The 24533-nt window shown below is 40.8% G+C and overlaps 4 protein-coding genes across 6 annotated transcripts in view; 2 read left to right on the forward strand and 2 right to left on the reverse strand.

The window, feature by feature from the left end:
• Positions 1–1245, reverse strand: part of LOC113171789 (muscleblind-like protein 1) — a 38136-nt gene extending 36891 nt beyond the window's left edge. Inside the window, exon 1 of the mRNA XM_026374481.2 lies at positions 1145–1245. The gene's annotated coding sequence lies outside the window, so the exon portion shown is untranslated. The remainder of the gene's footprint in view (positions 1–1144) is intronic.
• Positions 1246–9893: 8648 nt separating this feature from the next.
• LOC113172323 (cullin-3-like) lies at positions 9894–17389 on the forward strand. 2 transcript variants are annotated; one of them, XM_026375246.2, is made up of 16 exons: positions 9894–10187; positions 12204–12401; positions 12553–12666; positions 13626–13786; positions 13958–14072; positions 14165–14393; positions 14531–14676; positions 14790–14966; positions 15094–15264; positions 15410–15517; positions 15796–15920; positions 16014–16110; positions 16274–16408; positions 16546–16732; positions 16901–17046; positions 17128–17389. In XM_026375246.2, exons 1-16 carry the CDS (start codon positions 10128–10130, stop codon positions 17257–17259), a joined length of 2301 nt encoding a protein of 766 aa, XP_026231031.1. In that variant the 5' UTR covers positions 9894–10127; the 3' UTR covers positions 17260–17389. The 2 variants fall into 2 exon arrangements, with proteins under 2 accessions (XP_026231031.1, XP_026231032.1); XM_026375247.2 differs by having other exon boundaries at positions 16277–16408.
• Positions 17390–18160: 771 nt separating this feature from the next.
• On the reverse strand, positions 18161–21025 carry LOC113172156 (dehydrogenase/reductase SDR family member 12-like). The gene is made up of 10 exons (XM_026375000.1): positions 20916–21025; positions 20349–20482; positions 20178–20260; positions 19985–20080; positions 19825–19906; positions 19679–19740; positions 19445–19549; positions 19164–19254; positions 18609–18746; positions 18161–18466 (listed from the first exon to the last, which is right to left on the reverse strand). The coding sequence occupies exons 1-10, from the start codon at positions 20969–20971 to the stop codon at positions 18300–18302; spliced, it is 1014 nt and encodes a 337-aa protein (XP_026230785.1). The 5' UTR covers positions 20972–21025; the 3' UTR covers positions 18161–18299.
• A 317-nt stretch (positions 21026–21342) lies between these two features.
• Positions 21343–24442, forward strand: ap1s3b (adaptor related protein complex 1 subunit sigma 3b). 2 transcript variants are annotated; one of them, XM_026373644.2, is made up of 6 exons: positions 21343–21506; positions 22082–22260; positions 22380–22488; positions 22649–22786; positions 23543–23604; positions 23761–24442. In XM_026373644.2, the coding sequence occupies exons 1-5, from the start codon at positions 21504–21506 to the stop codon at positions 23582–23584; spliced, it is 471 nt and encodes a 156-aa protein (XP_026229429.1). In that variant the 5' UTR covers positions 21343–21503; the 3' UTR covers positions 23585–23604; positions 23761–24442. The 2 variants fall into 2 exon arrangements, with proteins under 2 accessions (XP_026229429.1, XP_026229430.1); XM_026373645.2 differs by lacking the exon at positions 23543–23604 and having other exon boundaries at positions 21345–21506.
• Positions 24443–24533: the final 91 nt, after the last annotated feature.

A 24533-nucleotide genomic window follows, 5' to 3' on the forward strand; every position in this document is an offset into this window, starting at 1 on the left:
TCTCCAAACCTCGACGTGGATTTTCAGGCCAGTCTAGGATGGATGACTCCCCTCAAACACTCATATACTATATAAAATCTTTGCCTTCAACCCTTACTCATCCTCCCTGATGAACACAGCTTTCCACCTTAAGTTTCACTGCCATCTCAGCGCTCTGCTATTTCCCAGCCGTCTGTAAATGACACTGGCTGGATGATGTGAACTCTCACTGCACTGAGGAAATGTCTCAGAGATTTTGTGAGCCAAACTCTGACGGCTCATCTATCACTAAGGCCACAAATACACATTACACTCCTATTCCAGACCATCACAGCAACAATTGCAATGGCAGACAATCTTGCAGAAAGGCCCGTAGCAGGGAGACGCATTCCATGTCACAGACCTTCATTATAGTTAGAGTATAGTATAGAGTGAGAAAGCAAAACAGTGCTTTAAGGTAATATAAGGTATCATATCTTAAAACAACTTCTGTCTGTGCTATTTTCTTCTGTTACTTTTGTCTATGTAAAGATTAGCCTATGTGAACAGATATATTATAAACATGCTACCAAATTTACGAAACGTCTGTACAAACTTTTACAAGTAATAGATTTGTGTATGCTGACAAATACACCTTTTCTAGTTTGAATTTCCACGCAGACAGACTGTTCCTGCTGCATACTTTGTGGTTTTCACTTAACTTTTTTCCACTTTGATGCAGTGAGGGGAAGCAGGTGCAATTCAAGCTGTCAGGTTTGAAATACAGAGAGAGGAAATAGCACACTGTCTTGTCCCCATCTGACACCACTGTGCATGTCTGTGTATGTGTATGCAGCATTCAAGCTTGAAGCTTATCTTGGACATATTGTAAATAGAAAACGAATGGAAACAACCTTTGCAAAAAGGTTTTTCGCTCCGACTTCTTTTCTGTAGCCCATAGATGGGGAAAATAAGACAGTGTTGCGCACGTTGGCTTTGCTCTAGCAGAGAAAAACTTCGCAAATTGAAAGAGGTCAATGAGAAAATAATTATCTTAACAAACAAACAGAAAAAAAACAAACCCAGGAGGAAATACACAACACATCACTGCACTATCGAGTTACCATTTTGTGTGATCTAGTTCATTCTTTTCATCCTACTGAGAGTGATTTTACAGAGAGCTTACCTATGTCTGTGTCTGTCGCTGACGTGCCACTGAGACAGACGAAGCCACTCTCACACAGGTCATGCTGACGCATTGCATTGTGGGATGAACTAACATCTTCATATCTCTCTTCCCCTACTTCTCTCTACTCTCTCGCTCTCATAATAGCACCTTCTGCTTGGCAACGGCCATACCACAAATGTGGTCAGGTTTACAGCGAAACATCACTGCGCAACATCAAATCTCCATGACAACCAGTCCTTATCACATTTGCATCTTCTGCTTGCATTATCTGCTACTGCCAAATATGGTCAACTAGTTATTTTCCCCGCCTCTCTCTGCATCCACTGTGTTATAACTTCCTCTTTCCCTCCATTTTCAAACTGTGTGTACACACTGTGTCTGATGTACACATGCTTGCAGCCTGAGCATATGAAAGGAGGAAGTGTCTGTGACATTAGACCAGTTTGCAGATAAGCAGTTAAACAACTTGGTAGATCAGGAAGTGGGCTTCTGTAAAAAAGACAGAGAGTAGTTGCAGTATCACAATCCCTCCACAGCAGGCACATCATTGCAGGATTTCACTTGCCCCTTCAATTCTTCTTCATCGAGGTTAGTACTAGCATTTGGCCTCCTCCTTTTTCTCCCCTAAGAACTGTGTCTGTCAAACTATCACTGGAATGTTGAACCAGGCCTCTGGAGCCCACACACACAGCAACACTCAGCAGCACTCAGCACCTGTCTCCAACTGCCAGCACAGAGAAAGACACACAGTCAATCAAATAGGACAGCACAGCAAAAGGGAGAGAGCAGAGGAGAGTGGGAGGCAGACAACAAGCATTTTATCAGCAGAAAAAAAAACACACAGGGCAGGTTGCACATTATCCTTACCCATTATTGCATAATAGGTAATAATGAGCAATTAATTGGTTGAACAAATTAATTATGAAATATAATATTTACTCAAACAAATAAGATCAAGACAAGTCTCAGCTTCAATCTCAGACCAGTTACAGTTTGCCCTCTCCAGCTAGCAACAACAGCACCTGAAGGGAGGTTTCTACCTATACCTGTCCCAACCAAACCAATGATGTCACCTACATATCAATTAGTTTTTTCAAGCACGGACATGGCTCCTACAGTTACCATATTTCTTTTTATCATAATGATTAAATGATATTAAAATGCTTAACTTTGAAGAACATTTGAAGCACTCTTTTTAATTTCCACAGTATTTTATTAAAAGATGTAATCTCTCATCTTAAGCATTCTAATCATATCATCTATCTATCTGACACTTCAGATTACTCAGACACTATCTGGAGAAACTCTGAAAACCAGTCAGTTTCCCCTCCTCTGGGCTGCAGGGCCACTGGGACTTGGGGCATTGGAAGTCAATGAAACCAGGCCTAATTTAGCCTCACACAACTTCACAAGTTGCCAGGAATCAAAGTGAGACTCCTTCCCTTTTTAGGGCTCCCTGGACACTGCGGTCTGCAAGTGACACTACTGCATTCCTAGTTACACTAAGGAGCTAGAGAGAGCGGGAGAGAAACACATTTTAATTATTATTACTTCTAGTGGACATAACCCTGCCCTGTGTAGATATGTTAACAAAATGCTAATCACTGACACTGTGAGTCTATTTCACCTGCCAGTGTCGACACTTTTACAACCATCTTATCTTTACCTTCAGTAAATAAATAATCAGCTTTGTCCTGCAAGTGACCTAGACAAGGCTGTCTGCTGCACACTGTCACAACAGTTTGCCATAAAATCAAATCAGTAATTAGTGCGAAAAAAAAGTAATCAAAGAGTCTAAACTTACATTATCCACTCAGCCAAGCCCTGACACTGTGCCATGTAGTCTCTAATAACCCCAGCTGCACTAAAACTAGATACTGCTGGTTGTGATCTGGCTGATTTTCATGTGACACAAGGAAAACAAGATTAAACACTTCTTTTCTCCTTGGAGATAAACAGTAGTTCATTTTACTGTTAAGGTTTTAAAAGAATCAATTTCCTCCCAAAATAAACACGCCTGTAACTGGAAAAACTATGACGTTTTTACCATAACATGCATTTGCTAAAAACAAGAAATATTAAAAAACTAAGTAAAACACACTAATAGTAATACAGAGCTCAGAAAGGCAGAACTGCATTCATTAGACTCACAGACATGTCACTATGTATTAATTATGGCAGCGCATGTATTTAAAATAAATGGATTAGATGAGGATTATTCATTGAGCCTTTACTCCCATTGCATCCCTGTGTTTTCTACTAGTGATATGACTACACGTGTATTATTGAGGACAGTGATAACATAAGCTGTAGCGTGGAATACACAATAGGATTATCTATGGTAGAGTGCTTAAGTATTAGCTTCATCTGCTATAGGGAGCACACAAGCTTTACGCAAGCATGTGGAATAGCCCTGGAAAAGGCCGATTCAGACTGACATAATCCCATTAGCCTATTCAATGTCCCTGTCCGACCACCCTGCATAACTAGGCGATAAAGGCTACAGATCCATTTAAACTGTTTTTATAAAAAGAACTATTCATGACTCTTGTCATGAACAACTATTAATTCAATTAATCTCCCCTTTGGGGAATTGAATATCACAGTTTTTAATGAAGGTTTTGGTTCTGGCTGTGAGTCACCCACCAACTATTTACATGGTTGTTGAGATGTGTTTATGTGGCCTCTTCCTAATCTGACTCCAACCTTTTCACCTCCATATCTTGTGTCAAATAAGGATCTTCATAACCAGAGGCTGCTATTTGACATCAATAACACCAAACAAACATTAAATTATAGTTTTCTGATGGTGTTTACGTTTTACTTTTCTTACCAGATGCAACACTGCCCATCCAAAAAAAATATTATTTGTCGTTGGACCACCTTTAGCTTTGATGACGACACACACCGCAGCATCATTTTGATAAGCTTCTGCAATGTCCCAATATTTATTCCCATCCAGAGTTGCATTCATAATGATGGGATAGTTGGACCACAGCGCAAAGTGTCCTCCAGCACATCCCAAAGATTCTCAATGGGGTTAAGGTCTGGAATCTATGGTGGCCAATCCATAAGTGAAAGTGATGAGTCATGCTCCCTGAACCACTCTTTCACTATTTGAACCTGATGAATCCTGATATTGTCATTTTGAAATATGCCTCTGACATCAGGAAAGAAACAATCCACTGATGTAATAACCTGGTCATTCAGTATATTCAGGTAGTCAGCTGACCTCATTCTTTGGCCACAAAACGTTGCTGAACCTAGACCTGACCAACTGCAGCAACCCCGGGTCATAGCACTGCCCCCACAGGCTTGTATGGTAGGCAGTAGGCATGATGGGTACATAACCTCACCCGCCTCTCTTTTTACCCTGATGCGTAAAAAGAGAGGCAGGTTGTTACTAAATCTGATGTCCAATTAGATACCAGTCATCCAAGTCTACCGAAGTTAACATTATATTGTAAACCATTAACCAATACCAAGTTATTTTAAAAGTTCATGTTAACTATGAAATGCAAACTAGACATAAATTTCTTTAGCAAAGAAATCTGGGTTCTATTATAACTTGTACTCATGTTTGAGACAAAAACATCTGAAACATCATCCAGTCTCATATAACAGTATTAGTATAGCATAACTAATATTTATATTGCCCAGTAAGAAACCATGCCTCGTTGGGCTGAGGGTAACTAGAGGATAAGGGCCAAACCAGCACATATAGACTACATCAAAACATTTTCTATATAGCACAAGACCCTCCACTTAGTAACCGAGCAACCAATGAAGTCAACATGGCACCTTTTGTAATTCTAAAACTAGCTAAGCTGAGTGCCAGACATAATTATATCTCTCTTCAGCCAATCACATAAGACCCTGAGCCATAAATAACAGACTGCTCCCCTACAGAGCACCAGTCTGTGCCGAAAAGTCAACAAACACTTTCTCTCTTGCTCACTACTGGATTCGTCTGGCTCGGGGGAAGACAAACAGAGTGGGAGAGAGACAGAGGTCTATAGGTTTACAGATTGAAAGACAGATAAAGTAGAGGGGAGAAGAAAGACAAATGCAGTCTGTGATTACTGAGTCATAATGAAGGCTGTTGAGTGGGGCTGTGGCTATGAGCTATGTCATTAAAGATGGTGCAGCTTGGCTGGAAATCCTACAGGTCTCTCTTTGAAATACTAGCATTCTAGGAGACAAGCACACATAGCACAACATTTATAAAGGCCTTTCAAGTTGATTCATGAAAATGGTTGCAACATATTACATTAATAATCTTAACAGCAGAAGCTCTTGTGTAAGCAGGTGGGGATCCACTTTCAAGCCTTATTATGCTGTGTGTGTTTTTGCCAAACAGCTACCACAGCACTCTGTGAAACAACTTAGTCACCAGGGCCTTATATTTAGATTTTACGACCAATATTGAATTCTAACCCAAGATATTTTCACCGTGGTGACTTAAGTTATCACCTCAATAGGGCAACAAGTTATGGCTGCAATTACGACCAGATCACATCACATCACATGGCTGGAAGAGGACGTGTGCATTTGTTCTCTCTGGGTGATGAGAGATGGGATTGAGTTATGTGTTTGTGTTAACACATTGCTGACGTGTAACAAAATAATAGAACACTAGTTTTACTTAAAGGATTTGAGAATTTATAATGTCACATCATCGTCATTGTGGTCACAAGTCACAGTGACAAAGTGGCTGTACAGTTACACATCGACAAAGCTGATGTTGAAAGACCAGTGAGTGTGTCACTTTTTAACTTGCTGCATGTCCTTTCGAAGTACAATCAGTTGTTAAGGTATCTGATCTTATCAGCAGAGATGCCTGTATGTATCAACATTTCATTCCTTATGACATATTTCCTCAGGTATGTAAACATGACTGATGTACTATGAGACATCATTGGTATGTATCACATAATAAACAGGGATGTGTCCTACATTTCTCCTGCCTCCCTATGCTATTTGTTTCATTTAGCACTTCTTACATGGGGAGGTGACACTCTTTAGACTTCAGTGTGATATACGAGTGAGTCATGATCTTATCCCAGTGTATGACATATGCAGCTTATGTAGGTTCACATTCTGCCTTCAGTTAGAGCAATAGTGTCTTTTTACTGACTGCTTTAGCGAGTTATTATTTAATGCTATGATGTAGTGTCAGTTCCCGACTATAACTACATACTGTGTTTGTTTCTTAGAGAAAGGTCACATATTGTGAAATATACTCCGAAAAGGGTATAGATAGTATTAGCCTTTAAAAATCGTTATCTTGTCTAAGGGAGCGTGCATTATTTGATTATAATGTTATTGAGGAGTTATATACAGAATAATGATAATATGACTAACTAATTATGACTAACAGTGAGTTAAACCTAAATTAAATAATTGATAACACAATTACACTAGAACACAGAGAGTCCCCCACTGCCTTTAAAACAAGAACAGACAAATCTCTTCAATCTCTAAGTGAAGGGCAAAAGTATTCCTGTAGAGGTAACAAGACTGTGTGATGCTACATGTAGAACAGCCTGACCCCTCTCTCAGCTCCCAGGATGTTTTCTTCAAGCCTCCCTGGAATTCCAGTAGCCTACATTTCCTGCCTCAAGGTCGGCAGCAGTGGCAAATTAAATTACTTGTCCTGTTTTGTGGTGTTGGCGCCAGGTCAATAGCAACTTGGCTAAAATGATGAGTGCGGAATTCTGAGGGGAGCTGCATTTGCCGTGACCCTCTGGTGTCCCGTTTGCAAAGCAAGTAGCAGTGATGAAAAGGGCTGAAATCAAAAGCAGTGTATTAAATTCTGCCTCTGTAATCACTTGCAAAAAAAAAAAAATCAATTACCTCTGCATCAAATGCACCACTTTATACTGTTGTCCTTTGGGCTTACCCTGCTGCTGCAGACTGTCATGTGCCTGCACATGGAGTGAAGCTTGCCTACATCAGGCCTAATTTAGTTAGACTAACACTGCAGCAAACGCCACCTGCTGGGCATCTTTGATATGATGTAGTAAATATTGATTTTTTAAATTGTGGTTGGAAATGATGAGTTTAAGTGCGTACAGTTAATTTATCATCATTTTTAAACAGTCTTGATTTCCACAATCACAATGCATTTCTTTCACATATGCGGCCAGCATCCTAATGTTAGCTGTGTCTACAGCAGCATGTGAACTGTATCTCTCAGTTGCTGAGAGGGTTGTTATCAGGAGACAAACAGCTTACGCACCACACTGTGGAATGGGAGGAACTTTGAGTATGTAATGTGATGTCAAAGCACGACACTGGTAAACAGACGACTTGATATAATGCTACTTTACTTGGCTACTCAAATGTGTGTCACAGAGATCTGTTTGCAATGTCAACAAGCAAAGGTATGGACCAACTCAGTGACGAGTTCACAGACACAAACACAGTAACAAACACTACACATTTATACATGTTTCTGCAGGATAAATGTGTCATTTACCCAGGAAATACAGTTTGCTCAGATAGATAGAAATACAACTGACATGCTGCATTTACAAAGTGGATCATCCTCCATTTCTTAATACATGCATGAGGGTTGTAACTCTATGACTTCCTGTATCAAAACCACAGGTCACATGCCGCCATCATCAATAACAGAGAGTATATACCTATAAAAGGCAATGATCTGCATTTCTCTTTTCATGCAATTCACCAAAACCTTTTCTAGAATATTTTCTAACTGACTAATTTTCTGCTGCTAAGCATTGTGATGGGTGGTCTAGCTTCACCTTCTAAATATTCCCCAGAAGCAATAGCGGAAGAAGATTTCAAGAAAAGAATGGTACAGATGAAAACATAGTGGATAAGTCCTGCAGGTACAGGTAGCCTCGTACATAACGTGGTCATCATTGCATGTGTGCAACATGGTGTTTATTGGCTATCTACAGGTCTACAGTCCCACAGCCATTATGAGCATCAAAAGAAGATGATTTGTACATCAATTCGGTGCATCTGCTATTGTTTCACCATATTTGTAGCTATAGACACAGGTGCTATTTGTCAGTGAAACTATGCATTTCTGTCTGGATGAAGATGTGATAACTAAACACTAGAGAGCAGCAGAGCAACACCGAAACACACTCACTGACTCTCATTGTTTCCTTTAAACACTGTACCGCTGATGCACTGCTGTTTTCACTGTACATTCTAACATATTAAACAAGTATGCATACACACGCAAACATAAAGCTGTAGATACAGCAATCATCTGAATGCTGTGCACCAGGCTGTGGTGTGGGAATAGAGGTCAAGTCGCTCAAATGCTAAACAAATAGCAGAATGGGAAGGTTTAGTAATAAAACAAAAATATGTTAGACATATGTAAATGACTTCTATAATCATCTTTATGCATTCCAGCCACACTGATTAACTTTATTTTTTCACCTTAACACACCTGTAGACCACAGACTAAGTCTCCCCCAAGTATCTATTGTTGCTAAATGTTGACAGAGTAAATGAATATTTAACAGGAGGAGGGAAAGTGGAAGGCATCAAATCACTAGGAAGAAAATAACACTGTCCCCATCATGTAACCCGACTATCAACAGTCCATTGATAGACTTAATTGCTGCTTTTGATTGGATTCTAATTTATTTGTTGACCCAGAGTAGGGCTTTGAAATCAACTTGAAAAAAAAAAATGATATGTGCAGTGGCACACTGTGTTTTACTGTGTTACAGGTCTGACGGGGTCCTGTGGTGGGTTGGATGTCTGTGTGAGACACGCAGGTTGGAAGTGTTTGCGCTCAGTACCATGGACAGCGATCACAGGCTGATCCAGGTGATCAGCGCAATGCGCTGGGAAATCAGAAAGTTGGAGTTGGAGAACATGGGGCTGAGGAGGAGAGCTGGACCAAATCTCCGGAAAAATGCCACCGTTCCCATCATGACAACAGGATGCAGAGGTACAATCCAAAACCCACTAGTCTATTATTAGTATTATGTGCAGAAAAACCGCCTAGTTATAGAATAGAAGCAAAATTATAGTATAAGTTCAGAAAAATCTGTAAAATATAAAAGGGCGTGTGCGATTCATAATTTTGTGTTTTGCTTCTCGGTTTACTGATGAGATACCGCAGTTTTTCCCTAATTATCATAGCTTAATTGATTTTAAATGTAAACTTCTTAATGCTAGTGTCTTTTCATAGGTGTGTGGACTCACCTGTGTGTCGTTATGTTCTGTTTTCTCTTGCTCTTGTTCAGAGAGTGTCGTCATGACCGTGAGGAGATATTCAGTCTTCCAGTCGCTGGTCAATCATCAGACTGAGAGGAGGACTGGGAAATAGAACAATTATTAGTATGGTCACACTTAACACAGCCAATCTGATGTTGAATTTTATTTTTTATGTTTTGAAAAAACATCTCATTGAATGGTGTTGGTGTATGCTTTCACAAAAAAAAAAAAAAAAAAAAGTAGCTACACTAGTTATCAGCTGATATCATGTGATAATGACCCGCATGGACTAAAACAGCGACAATTTACATGAAGTTGAAGCAAAGGAATGCAGCAGAGACACAGAATAAAGTATTGCTTTTCAGACTATGTTTTTTTTTTCTTGTCAGTATTGTTCGAGCAGTTCTTAAATACTCACAACATCTTTGTAGAAATGGATCATAACACCCACATACCCGGTGATTATAGATGAACAGCTAGTAACGACCTGTGGATTACACCTGTTGGTGTTTGGGACTTTACTCTCGCGAGATTTCGGTGTTGCGCAGTGGAGGACAGCCGTCCGCCATCACTGCATCCAAGCTAACATTAGCCAAGATCCACTGAGAGGAGCGAGTGACAACAACACAACACACCAACCTTTAAAATCCCTCAACGGGAGGTCACGGAGTTTCCCTGCCGCTTTCCTGGCGTAGAAAGCGAACTAGAAGCTGCCTTTCATGTAGTCTTTAAGTCAACTTGGGAACGAAAGTCGTTTTAACTAATCATGTCCAACCTCAAAGGCGGCACCAAGAAGGACACCAAGATGAGGATACGAGCCTTCCCTGTAAGTATTTACGGGCTCTGCAGGCACCGAGACGCTAACTATCACACTCGAGTAACGTTACCGGGCTGACAGGTCTTTATGCTAGCAACTGCCTAGAGAGCTAGCTAATCAAACCAGAAAAAAACTGTCATTGTCAAGTGAACACAGCTGTTAGCTTGAAATATGACCTAAAGTACATTAACAGCGTTATTAGCACAGTCTATTCTGTATTAGATGGATTCTTGGTTTGAAAATACAATCGCCGTTTGACATTAGCTAATGTTGGTAGTTAGCATATGCAAGGAAACTTCTCCAGTGAGAGACTAGCAGATAGTAGCTAAGCTAGCTAAGTAGCAGGCCTAAATGTTAGTTAGCTGACTACGTTAGCTAAGTTGCTGTACGCATTTGGCTTGGTCGGTTACAGTTGGCAATTACAATATCATGTAGTGTTAACTTGAGGGCAAGTGCAACTTTAACCTAATAGGAGACTACAATAAGCATGGCCTATCGTACTATCTTACTAGCAGTGTGTGTTGTTGACGTTGTTAGCTCTGCTGTGATAGCCTAGCTAATGGATTTGTCAGCACCCGCTGATCAGCGGTCCAAATTTTATATTTACATCATCGGTTAATCTGCATTAAGAAGGTATCGAGTTATGGGATATGCAGTCTGCTAAAACTCCTCCATTCCCTCTTGCTATTCATTGGGGTAGTTGGTGTGAAAACGTAGACAAATGTGTTTTCTTCAGCAAGATCTGCAGGTTTATGAGTGGGTGTCTGACAGAGTGAGTCAGTGAGCAGATGAAAGAGTGAACACAGTGAACGTTAATCCTTTCTCAGATGTTGAGCTTACATTCAAGTGCAAGACCATATAGTTTAGACCACAACAAAGCCCCTACCAGCTGGTCATAGCCTTGTAGTAATGTAAACAAATTCAGGGATTAATTATTATTAATGATTATTTTTGTATTTCATGTAGCTTTTGTGACATGACCATCTTGCATAGGAAAGCTTCTAATAGACTAATAACTGGTTTTAAAGAGTTGTTATCCTGTTAAACTAGTATTACTTTTCTCTAGTGATGCACTAGTACAACTATCTCTCCTGATACACATTCTGCACTCTCAACTCAAGAGTATCTGCTGAAAATTATGTCATGTCATGTTTGTTTACTGACCTGAATTAACATTTTATTTCTGTGCTGAAGCTACAACGTGCAAACTTGGGGAATAAACTTAGTAGTGGTATGACATTCAAAATCAACCCACTACACCCAGCTCTTGCTTTCCATGCTCTACTATGCACTGCCTATTTACCTTGCAATAATTAGCAATTAAAGTCCAACAGAATTGGCTCTCTTTGGGTGGTTACAGAGGACATTATTACTCATAATTGTAGTAGGGTGTTCCAAATCTTCAAAGAGTGTTAAAGATGCAGTGTTTTAACATTGACTGTAGGCAAAGGCTTCTTGTAATGTAATGTAATGCTGTCTAATATGACAAGGTTTCTGTATAAAAAGAGTAAATGAGTATGGGTCACAGAAGCTTTTAACAGCGGCTCTCTACATTAAGATAAGCTTTCAACTAAAGAAAAAAATAACTTACATACTGTACCTTTAAGGACACTCAGTAGTTTGTGGGTGTTTGGGATTATACAGATTTAGCTCAGGTCTTCATGCACTCATATTACACAACACATGTTGTGACTGAGTTGTAGCCTAGATAATATCATGTATGGCGGAATCTAACTTTCTCCTTGCTATGTGATTAGTTTAATATTAATCTTAAAGTTTCTGCCACACAATTGTTCATATCAGTGGTAGTGGTGGTTTGTTGGTATGCCATAATATTGCATACACCATACTGATGTGATGTCACCTGCATTGCATCACAGAGAAAAGGGCATAATGATAATTAATTATATATTCAATTTATTTTGAAATGTAATTCTTGACCTTACTGTCACCATTTACCTCCAACCTGATGAAATAATGAGGAACTGACCTTTTTAAGTAAACACAAGCTCTGTCCATCTCTAGATGACAATGGATGAGAAGTATGTGAACAACATCTGGGACCTTCTAAAGAATGCCATCCAGGAGATCCAGAGGAAGAACAACAGTGGACTGAGCTTTGAGGAGCTGTACAGGAACGCCTACACAATGGTGCTTCACAAGCACGGAGAGAAACTCTACACGGGCCTGAGGGAGGTCGTCACTGAGCATCTCATCAACAAAGTAAAAAAGCATATTCTTCTCTAATGCAGGACTTTTTTCAACAGTATGTCACACTACACAGTAATAGCTCTGTCACATCTGAGCAAAGAAAAAACAAGAGTACTACTAGGTCACGTTATTTTAAGGGTGTGTAATATGTTTCTATTCTCAGGTACGGGAAGATGTCCTCAACTCCCTAAATAATAACTTTCTGCAAACACTGAATCAGGCTTGGAATGACCATCAAACTGCCATGGTTATGATCAGAGACATCCTCATGTACATGGTAGGTAGGCTGTTTTTGTGGAAAACTGTAGCCAACTTTCACCTACATCCTGTTCTGGACTTTGATTGTAAAGTGCTGTGTTTTTGCGAGCCTAACAATGAGCCTCTGTTGCTGCATTTATTTGTTTTGTTGGAAATCTGGCAAGAATAGTTGATTTACTTTAGCAGCTTCGGCAGCAAGTCCAAAATGTTTGTGCAGGTGTGTGTGTGTGTATGTGTGTGTGTATGTGAGAGCTCTTGAGATAGACACAAGAGGAGGCTGAACAATGGCACAGCTAGCAGGAACTACACAGCTCCCCTGGTGTCCTTTTGTTCTAGGCTCTCCTTTATCCTGTCCTGGCTTTACCCTGAACAGTTGGCTTTCTCTTTACCTACTACATTCACTGCCTGCTGTTGTTAACACCCTGTTCCCTGCTGTGTTTTTTTATAATAATATAATCTAATAAATGCAAAGTCATTCATTACTCTAATGAAGAAAAAAACAGCCATTAGAACGCCAAAGCCCATAAGCTCATAAATTAGTTGTTGGAAGTTGGCAGGGCTAAAAGTTAGCACTCTTATACACATTTAAAAAAAATAGCTATGCCAATCAGATTATACTCTAAAGTTTGTTGTCTGGCAAAAAACACCTCTTGTAATTCAGTAGTGCCTAAGATTGTCTGGACCAACATTTGTAATGGGAAGTCTTGCTACAGAGTGACTGTATCAATATTTTATCACCCACATCCTGCTTGAATATTTATGTCTTTTGGAAGCACACGTCATATCCTTGTACCACTTTGAATCACATGATTTTTTTATTGTATTTTCACAATGACTAGAATAAAGAATACTTAAAATTCATACTTGAATGCATCACATGTTCAAAGTACACAGTATTTTTCACCCGTTATCTGTTTCATATGTGTATGAATGTAACTGAGTCAGATTTTTCCCCCATTCTCGCCTCTTTGATACCAGGATCGAGTCTATGTTCAACAAAACAATGTGGAAAATGTGTACAACCTCGGCCTCATCATATTCAGGGACCAGGTTGTGCGCTACGGTTGCATTCGAGATCATCTACGACAGACGTTACTGGACATGATTGCTCGGGAGAGGAAGGGAGAGGTTGTCGACAGGTAAGCTGTAGTAGTGCTACCTCACTGCTTGATGTGAAGTATTAGTCTAAATACAAGCCTGTTTCAAAATGCTTGCAGAAATGTTGAATTAGAAAATGAGGTGACGTATAACAAGTTTACTAGCTAACCTTTTTAAAGTTATGTTTTAACTTTAGCTTTCCATCATTGCAGGGGAGCCATCAGAAATGCCTGCCAAATGCTAATGATTCTGGGCCTGGACGGCAGGTCTGTATATGAGGAGGACTTTGAAGGCCCTTTCTTAGATATGTCAGCTGAATTCTTCCAGGTGAGGTTGTGATAGGCTCTTTGTCTGTCTGTGTTTTTACAACCGCTGAAAATCTTAGTAATACAACAACTCACACCATCTGTTCTTGTCAGATGGAAAGCCAAAAGTTCCTTGCAGAAAACAGTGCCAGTGTCTACATAAAGAAGGTAGAGGCCAGAATCAACGAAGAAATTGAGCGGGTTATGCACTGCTTAGACAAGACTACGGAGGAGCCTATTGTCAAAGTGGTGGAGAGGGAGCTCATTTCTAAACACATGAAGACGATTGTAGAGATGGAGAACTCAGGCTTGGTTCACATGCTCAAGAATGGCAAGACAGAAGGTAAAAGCAATACATCATTGATGTTTGTCTCTGCCTTTAATTCTGACTGTAATTTGAAATTTAAATTCAATTTTGTCGCCTGTCTTTTGTTTTGTTAATTTTCCTAAATCTTTGTTTTCCCACTGTATTTCCCTCAGACCTGGCATGCATGTACAAGCTGTTCAGCCGTGTGCCAAATGGCCTCAAAACAATGTGCGAGTGTATGAGCTCTTACTTGAGGGAACAAGGAAAAGCTCTGGTCTCAGAAGAAGGAGAGGGCAAGAACCCTGTTGATTATATCCAGGTATGCTGGTTCCAGAAACACAGCTTTATATCTCAACCCTGCTTCAATTTTGAATGTGAGAGAAACGTGTTGGCATTAAACGTATCATCTCGTTGAAATTCCCTCCTCATCAGGGCCTGTTGGACCTGAAAACACGATTTGACCGTTTCCTCCTCGAGTCCTTCAACAACGACAGACTCTTCAAACAAACCATAGCTGGAGACTTTGAGTATTTCCTCAACCTCAACTCCCGCTCCCCTGAATATCTATCCCTCTTTATTGATGATAAGCTCAAAAAGGGAGTCAAAGGGGTATGTTCCCTTGTTCAAATTCTCTTTCAATCTGCAAATATTTAAACATGTTTATGCTGTGCAAGAAATTGGTTTGTTTTTCATCTCTTATACACTCATTCCTTTTCTTCCCGTCTTGTTTAACCAGTTGACAGAACAGGAGGTTGAGTCAATCCTTGACAAGGCCATGGTTTTGTTCAGGTTTATGCAGGAAAAGGATGTATTTGAAAGGTACTACAAGCAGCATCTGGGCCGCAGACTGCTCAGCAACAAGAGTGTTTCTGATGACTCAGAGAAGAACATGATCTCTAAACTCAAGGTAAAAGAATGAGAAGGTTTTTAGATATAGATGTTTATGCAAATGCTTTGAACTCTTCCTCATGTCCCTCTCTGTTTCTGTGTCCTTCTTCTTGTGTGAATTCAGACAGTTTCAATCCATAACTCTGTGTCTTTTTTCTTTATAGACAGAATGTGGCTGTCAGTTCACCTCAAAACTGGAAGGGATGTTCAGAGACATGAGCATCTCCAACACTACCATGGATGAATTCAGGCAACACATACAAACCACGTCGGTAAGACATGCAGATACTGTTTTAGAAAAACAAAAAACACCTGTTTTTTTTTTGTTTTTTTTTTAAAAGCACATTTAAAAATCAGCATGTTCGGCCTGAGGTAATTTTTAAAGTGAAAATTTGTGATCTAAAGAAAAAAAGATTTCACACGGCACTTAAAGGAAGTAGCTGAGTCATTAGTATTTGAGAAGGTTAGCAGAAGTAAATCATAGCTACTGTTCCTTAGTCAAAATGCATATTGAAGTAATTTCTCAAAAACAAAAGTGCTTCTCTTTCAGGCATCTCTAAGTGGTGTGGACCTCACAGTGAGAGTCCTCACTACTGGCTACTGGCCTACACAGTCAGCAACACCTAAATGTACCATCCCACCTGCTCCTAGACATGCCTTTGAGGTCTTTAGGAGGTGATGATCTTAAATTTACTCAGTGTACCCATGTTTTCCTATACATACATTTAGGAGTCTCAGTGTTGTTTTGTCTTGGCTTTTATTTTCCAGGTTTTACCTCGCTAAGCACAGTGGTAGACAGCTCACACTGCAACACCACATGGGTGGGGCTGACCTAAATGCAACTTTCTATGGAGCTGTTAAAAAGGTACACAAATAACCATTTAAAAAAAAATGCAAATTTAGTTTTTAAAGTTGGGAAGCAAAAGGTTTTCTTCAAGTAAACATTATAATTTATTATAACATCATTGATATTATTATTGATATTCTATTGAAGTCTCAGTTAACTGTCTTTTGGACAATATCTCAAGGAGGATGGTTCAGAAGTGGGTGTAGGAGGTGCCCAGGTGACGGGCTCTAACACCCGGAAGCACATACTGCAGGTCTCGACCTTTCAAATGACCATCCTCATGCTCTTCAACAACAGAGAAAAGTGCACTTTTGAGGTGGGGATGCAGTGAAGCACCTTTGTCTGCATAGATTTTCTTTAGAAGCTTTTCTTGTTCATTTGCACACAACTGTAAGTGAAGGCGTTTTATAATAATACGTTTTTTATAACACCGCCTTCTGTCCCCATCTACAGGAAATCCAGCAGGAGACGGATATTCCTGAGCGTGAGTTAGTGCGAGCGCTGCAGTCTTTGGCGTGTGGGAAGCCCACACAGAGAGTTCTCACCAAGGAGCCAAAGTCCAAGGAGATTGAGAACGGCCATGTGTTTACAGTCAATGATCAGTTTACTTCCAAACTGCACAGGGTCAAAATACAGACAGGTTGGTGTACATCGCAGTAGAGGACTCACTTCAGGCCAGATTTATTTCTGTTTTTCAACTAGATTTTTTAAATGCATGAGCATCCAGTTATGTTACATTACAGAGGCTGAGCTAGAAGTAGGGTGGGACTCCTAAACTTCATGTTGTATTTGTGTTCTGCACCCCCAGTTGCTGCTAAACAGGGGGAGTCCGACCCCGAAAGAAAAGAGACACGGCAGAAAGTGGATGATGACAGGAAGCACGAGATTGAGGCCGCCATTGTCCGAATCATGAAGTCGAGGAAGAAGATGCAGCACAACGTGTTGGTGGCAGAGGTAAGGAACATTGATGTCCACCTTTTACTTCAAACATTTACTACATTGCAGTGTTCTTAAATGTTGTGACTGTGTCTTCAGGTGACTCAGCAGCTCCGAGCACGTTTTCTTCCCAGCCCTGTGGTAATCAAAAAGCGTATAGAAGGACTAATAGAAAGAGAATACTTGGCGAGGACACCCGAAGATCGTAAAGTGTACACCTACGTCGCATAGATGATGGCGCTGCAGATGAGAGGAGATAAAGACTGGATCGGGGAGTAGGATTTGGTTGTTTTCTTTGGACTGTTGTTACGCATGGACTGGAAGTTTCTTTTAAAGACAAATTCTGGAAACCTGATTCGCCGTCCCTCACAAAAACACACACTCAGAAATGGGAAATAAATTGTTGGCACAGAAAAAAAAAAATATCTATCAGATCTCCTAGATGACTTTGAAATCAGGCCCAGTCTTCCTAATCCCTGTGAGTTTTAACATGGATGGATCCAGCTTCAAGCTTTTCACTGTTTTACCCTTGTAGAGATCAAACTTGCAACAAATCCCTTGGGAAAAATGTGAATGCACCACATTATTTTTTTGTTTCAATACTGTAAAAAATAATAAAATTATTAAACAGCATACGTGGATTGTTAAAAAACAAAAAAATAAATAAAAACAATGAGTATTGATGCTCTGTAGTTTTTCAGATAAATACTTTGTTCATCCCCGATATTTGTCTCTTCATATCAGTATGAAAACATTTTGTCCTGGTCGGAGGTCTTGAATCATTCTCATCATTATTTTTTCTCACTGTCATAAGAAGCAAAGTTTTGAGTTTTAGTCGTGGCTTTTAATGTTTTGCTTTTAATGTGTAAAGTTTAATGCAAGTTAATAATTTTGAGGAATTTTGAGGTGCCATACAGGAGGAGATGTATTCAGGGGTGCATAGAAATGAATTTCAGTTTGAACACACCCCAAAAACCACACGTGTGAGCTACAAGTCAGACATCAAACATATGCAAATCATATTGACAAAACACATTTCATATGCATTCAGTAACTATTGATAAAATTAATATAAAATCATTTACTTAGTCTTTAACAGTAATTTGTGAACTATACAATGCAAAAGCAGACTAGCTCATACAGGTCCTCACAGGTGAAATCAGGTCCTAAAAGCTGTATTGAAATAAATGTGTAGTGTGATGAGAGAACACAGGACTAAAAATGTCAAATGCATTTTTCTAGAATTTGATGTCATGTTACTAATGACAAGTTTAGACAAATTGAGGTGTGGAAGGGCCTGGGAGATCTTTAACCTCCTCATCAGGCTTCGAATGAATAGCTCTGGCCAGAGATTCCAGCTGGGTCATAAAACTCTGAATCTCTTCAGGGGAGCTGTGAGTCCAGGCCAGAGGCAGGTGGGTAGGAACAGGCTTCCGATCTGCAACACAAACAATCTATCAGAGCAAATGGAAGCAGATGATAGTGATGCGAAATTTTATCTGGGAAGAACAAGCAAAAAGATGAGAAGACCATGTCTCTGTGTGACTGTGGAGGAGCCTGTCAGGTTTCATGCTGCTCACCTTGGAAGAACTGGCCGCTGCGCGTCCTGGCAGCGGCTCTAGACAAGGCTAACCATGCCACAGTGTCGGCGCCTTGGTCTACACTGCGCAGTCTCTCGCCCATCATCTGGTGAAACTGAGGCATTGACGTCGAAACGGCTGGAAGCGGGAAAGAGAATCAGGTGTGTGTCGTTCATGCTACTAACAAAAACCACTGCTGTCTTTATTATATAAGACAAAATGTGTTTTCATTCACACTCAGTGGTCCATTACTCTATTATCTCTAATAATTACAAAAGATAGTTACAGAAATGTAGATAAACTAATCACTGTAACTACAGTATGCAAATATTTAACACATTTACTGTTAAGTTGGTTCACATTTAGATACAGTGTGAAATTAATTTGTTATTAGTTTCTATTAAATGTAAATAAAAGTTAAAATTATTGCTTCCACAGGTTACGCTTAGTGAAAAATGGTGATTTCTGTAGTCTAAACACGTTTTGTAATAGAGAAGAAAAACAGTGGTAAGAAGGTTACTGAGCCTTTAGGCCCTTTGCAGAACAAGTCAGTACCTGGTGTATCAACCCATCCTGGGTGCATCACAGAAAAGTGAATGACAGGGTTGGCTTTGGCCCACTGCTGTGTCAGCACCACCTGCTGTCTCTGTAAAGAAACAACATGCTGTTCTCTCTCTCACCTCCGTCTCCAACACACTTCTATTTTGTTTCTCTAATATAAAACCAAATCTAGCGTGGCAGATGTAGTTACCACGTACAGGCGATTCCTCAAACAAATCCAGATCTAAATGTTAAGACGCCGTCCTCCTAATCTAGACCGAAGCTTCCTCTCCTACCTTGTTCTGGGCGTAGACCATGACACCATCAAAATAGCCCCTCTTTGACTGTAAGTCGTCAGCTTGGAGTTTCTGGACCAGCATGCCCCCAGAGGACACAGTGATCTAACAGGCAGTGAGAAAAGAGCCACAGTGTGCTCAGACAACAGCCACCACAGAGGAGACAATTGTGACATTATGCTGTTGACATGATGCAAACGAGCGCTCTGTGAGCGCGCGTCTGTGTGTTCATACCACTCTTGGATCCCGACTCTTCTGTATAAGTGGTATGAGGCTCTCGGTAATGACGTACACCCCTTTTGATATGGATAAAAGCTTTAGCCTTGAATTTTAGACTGATGTCTACATAGCACAATGAAACCCTCGGGATCACATCTCACCCATTGTGTTGGTGGCAAAGTTCTTCTCCAGCCCCTCGGTGTTCACCTCTCTCTTGTGCACCATGCACCCAGCATTATTTATCTGCCGTGAAAAGTCAAACAGCTGTGATTAAAAAACCTAGGATGTTGATGATGTTTAACACAGACTGCTGGTACCTACCAACACATTCAAAGATGGATACTCCTTCTTAAAGGCCTCCGCAAACTCCCAGACTTTCCGAGTTTCTGACATGTCCACGACATGGATGTACACCTCCTACAACAGACAGATGAATTGTCTTTTTGCCACTAGCTGTGGGATTTGTCACTCTTTCCAACTTTTTGTCACGTGTCTCTGGACAAACAACACTCACTGTATTTCCAGACTGATTGACAATGTCTGCTCGGGCCTCTTCTGCTTTGTCTTTGTTCCTACAAACCATGTGGACTGTTCCACCTGGAACAAAACATACAAATTAAAATAAATAATAAAAATGTGACTTTATTTTGAAGTAATTTAAAGTGCACGATTGTCCAGCATGTACCTTTCTTGGCTATAGCCAAGGCTGTCGCTTTGCCAATTCCACTGTTGGCTCCAGTGATCATAAAGGACCTTCCCACAACAGAAACATCCAAGTCCTGGGGGTCAAAGTCTTTACATGCTGCCTCGTACCCCTTCCTGAAAGCACACAGAAAATAAACTAATCAATGCTCGTCTCAGACTAAAGAGAGGAAAATTGATTTTTCTTTTTTAATTTGAGACAAAGTCACAAGATTGACGATCTACAATGTTTTTCCTTCTCCAGTGTTGAATCAGGTGACGTGCATGTCATCCTCAAGACAGATCAGCTGTCAATGGAACTATTGTAATTGAACATAAAGGCCAGTTTGTGTGGTGATGTGTGTCATACAGTGATCAGACCTTTATATTCCTCTGGTTAGCATCTTACAGGCCTGAATAAATGACCTGAAATACATGCAGGAATACAAGAATCCCTCAAGTCCTGTGTACAAACAGTCGATAAGCAGAATCTAGTGCACACTGAGCAGCATGTCTTCCTTTGGCTTCACACTGAAGATCATAAAACCTCAAAGTAGTGCTGGGTACTGACCTTGTGTATTGTTGGATCCCATTCAAAAACCAGATGGCGTTTCGGTACAAAGACATGTCATCAAGTGAGCAGGTTTCCTCTCAAGGTGCATCAACATACAAGTCCTTGTCAACCAGTGTGAGAGAGCAGTCTGACATGGTGTGTGTGTGTGTGTGTGTGTGTGTGTGTGTGTGTGTGTGTGTGTGTGTGTGGGTGGGGTGGGGGAGCACTTGCTGCTCTCTGCCGGGCCTCCACAGCAATAACACTCTGCAGCACACGCACCCTGTCAGTCAGGTGTTGTCGGCTCATTCATTAAAACGTGTTGCGCAAACCACGTGACAGCTGTTTAAAGGTTGCGTCGGGCGCGTCCCCCCGTAAAACAAACAAACCCGCAGCACCCGCTCCGCATGACTGGGAGGTTTGGTGACGCACCCGGCAGCCGCCGCTCCTCCGGCGGCCGGCAGGGCGGAGTTAAAGCTACTTCTGACTGTGTGGCACGGGCGAGGGACAGATATGTGTGTAGCCGGACTGGCCGACCCTTTGTGAGGGTGAAAGCAGTCATTTTAAACCCGCTTTGACACCGTGTGAAGTTCCCGGCGCCTCGTCGAGATGGTAAGCGTGTGGAGATGTTGTTGTGTGTCTGTGGGACAGCGTCAGCCTCCGGCGGCCGTTCACCTGTTCCACCTGTTTTAGCTGCCAGGTGGCTAAAGCTACAGTACACCTGTGCGCTAAAGCTGCTTCCTGCTGCTGCTGCTGCTGCTGCTGCTGCTGCGAGGCCTGTTTGTTCGTCCAACAGCAGCTGGGAGTTGGTTTTCTGTTGTGAGTTTTCCTGTGGAAATCTCACTTTTAGCGTCAGTCGGACCTAAGGTGTACGTAGCTTTAACTGGCCCCTCGGTCAAACAGGTTTTGTGACTTTGCGGCAGTTCAGCGCTTTCCATACGAATTTGCCTATGGACGATACACACCTAGAAATACCAGTATGGCTGTAGCTCACTTACATAAAGGGGGGGGGTTTCCATCTCTATAATAATCCAGATAATGCTCCAACTCTCAGCACTTTTCCACAAGTCAAATTCATTTCATTATAAACTGTCTTCCAGAAGTTCAGCACCAGACACCTTTCTTTCTTCGGGGGGGGGGGTTAGGTGATGGAGAATTCATGCCCTGTATCTTGTCTGTGTTATCAGATGCGATTCCTGCTCCTCTTCAGCCGCCAAGGAAAGCTTCGACTTCAGAAGTGGTTCCTGCCCACGTTGGAGCGCGATAAGAAGAAGATCATCAGGGAAATGACCACCATGGTGTTGGCGCGGCCCCCACGCACCTGCAACTTCATGCACTGGAAAGACCTCAAGATTATTTACAAGAGGTGGTCTGCCCTCTCACCGATAGTTACACCAGTGACATGTCATTTATCAACACCAGTGACACGCCATTTATCAACACCAGTGACACATCATACTCATCCTTTGTCCACCTTTTCCTCAGATATGCAAGCTTATATTTCTGTTTGGCGGTAGAGGACCAGGAGAATGAGCTGCTGGCCCTGGAGATCATCCATCGCTACGTGGAGCTGCTCGACAAATACTTTGGCAATGTATTAAATTGTGTTTCACCTTCTGTTATTCAGCAATCACAGCCTGGAATTCAGTGTTAATGACATATTAAACCGCTGTTTGCGAACTGCTGTGTGAAACATGACACATGTAAGTAAGTAGTTTTGAAATAACCCACTTATCGTGTTTGCCGCCTCTCAGGTGTGTGAGCTGGACATAATCTTTAACTTTGAGAAGGCCTATTTTATCCTGGATGAGTTTCTCATTGGAGGGGAGATACAGGAGACCTCCAAAGAGGCTGTGAATCGTTCTATTGAAGCATCAGACATGTTACAGGAGGTAAGCTGCTCTGGCCCACACACACACACACACACATAAACACACGTCCGTGCGCAACATGAGGCGTGACTCGCATCTGTGGTTTGAGCATGTAGCATCTGTTGCAAGGCTCACCAGATTTAAAGAAATACAAACGTGTTTTGACATGAAGTAGCACTGTAAAGGATGTGTATATCTATATATTCTTAACTCTTTCACAGTCGGTTCCTGAAATTGGTTTCTCTATGTTTTGCTAAACAGAAAAAGAATCATGAATGTCGTGTCTAGCTCCACTTTGGGGGAATTGGTTGAGTTGATTTATCAGAGTGTGAACCTACTAGCAAGTGTTGCAAGTAGTAGTCAGTGTCATAATGAGTTTAACAGTGGTGCTGCTGAGTCCCTCGTATGCCTTTGTCCTTCTCATGGCTAATAGACTTGTGGATATTAGCAGTTGTTCCTTTCTTTTTGTACAGATTTGTGTTTGTGCTGCTGTGTTTTCTTACCCTCTGCGTGTGTATTTCGCTCTCTCTCTCTCTCTCTCTCTCTCTCTGCCAGTGTTTTTGCGAGTGAGAGACAGATTTCCCTGTTATGTGGCGTAGGGTTTAGTGTTTGGCTGATTCTTCCTGCTCTCCCTGTAGGTCTCTGGCTCTGTGTGGTACAGTAGTTTAACTGGGTGTGTTGTTCTCTGCTTCTGAGTAGAGCTGACTAACACTTTTAATCTAGATTTGGATTATGTGCAGCGTAGCCACCCATTCATTTTAACCATTATCGCTTCAGGATGACAACAGTGAGTGGTATGAGGTGGAGCTGTTTGGATGACCTTGAATATGGACAGAAAGGTTAGATGTTCTGCTTGTGTTAGTTACCTACAGTGTTTTGGTGTGCTCAGCACTTAATAACAGGTGATGTTAGATGTGTGCCTGTGAATATTAATTGTATTTTCATGCATTTGTATGAGGCTGACCCCCTGTTTTTATCTTTGTGCCTTTTTCTAGACCATGGAGGAGTATATGAGCAAACCTGCATTTTAACCTGTGGAAAAAAAGGGACGAATACAAGAACCAAATGTACTGTATAAGAGTCAAAGACGTTTCTGAATATGCAAAGGGGATTAAGTTTGATTTTTATGGAAAACTTTCAAAGATGAAATGGGTGAATTGAATGCCTGCTTGCCTTCTGCCTGAAGTACTGCTGCAATATTACTTCATTTGAGAGTACGTCTAATATTTGCTCACAGTCATGCACTCAAATAAAGGGGGGTGGGGGGGGTACATTTTAACATTGATTTTCATTTATTAAAATGTAAATGAAGTAGTAATAGAAGATTGGGGATATAACACTCGTAAGGAATAAGTGATTTTAGATTTACAACCTTTTTTTCCTGTTTATATTTAAATCACACACTAATGTAGTGGAAGTTTTTTTTTTTTTCCAAAACCACTATGAATTGATTTATGAAAAAAATAATCTACTCTGCAACTCCAGTCTCTCTAAAATCTAAAAAAACTAAAGCACATGATTATTTTAGAATGAAAGAGATTGTGATTGTTTTTAATCTGTGTAACGTTGCTAATGTGTGGATAAGATGCTGTTATCTGGATGTCGAAATGATGTTTTTTTTACAGTGTGAAAATTATGAATTGGAGCTTATGATTAAAATTTGTATTTTGATAAACAGTCTGCTTTCAGTGATTATCTTTAGCAAGATTGTATATTTGAATCATTTTGTTTGCTGTAGTTACAGTGTTGTATCTTCTTTTTTCCCTTG

The sequence above is a fragment of the Anabas testudineus genome, chromosome 17, assembly GCF_900324465.2.
Source record: "Anabas testudineus chromosome 17, fAnaTes1.2, whole genome shotgun sequence".
Lineage (NCBI taxonomy): Eukaryota > Metazoa > Chordata > Actinopteri > Anabantiformes > Anabantidae > Anabas > Anabas testudineus.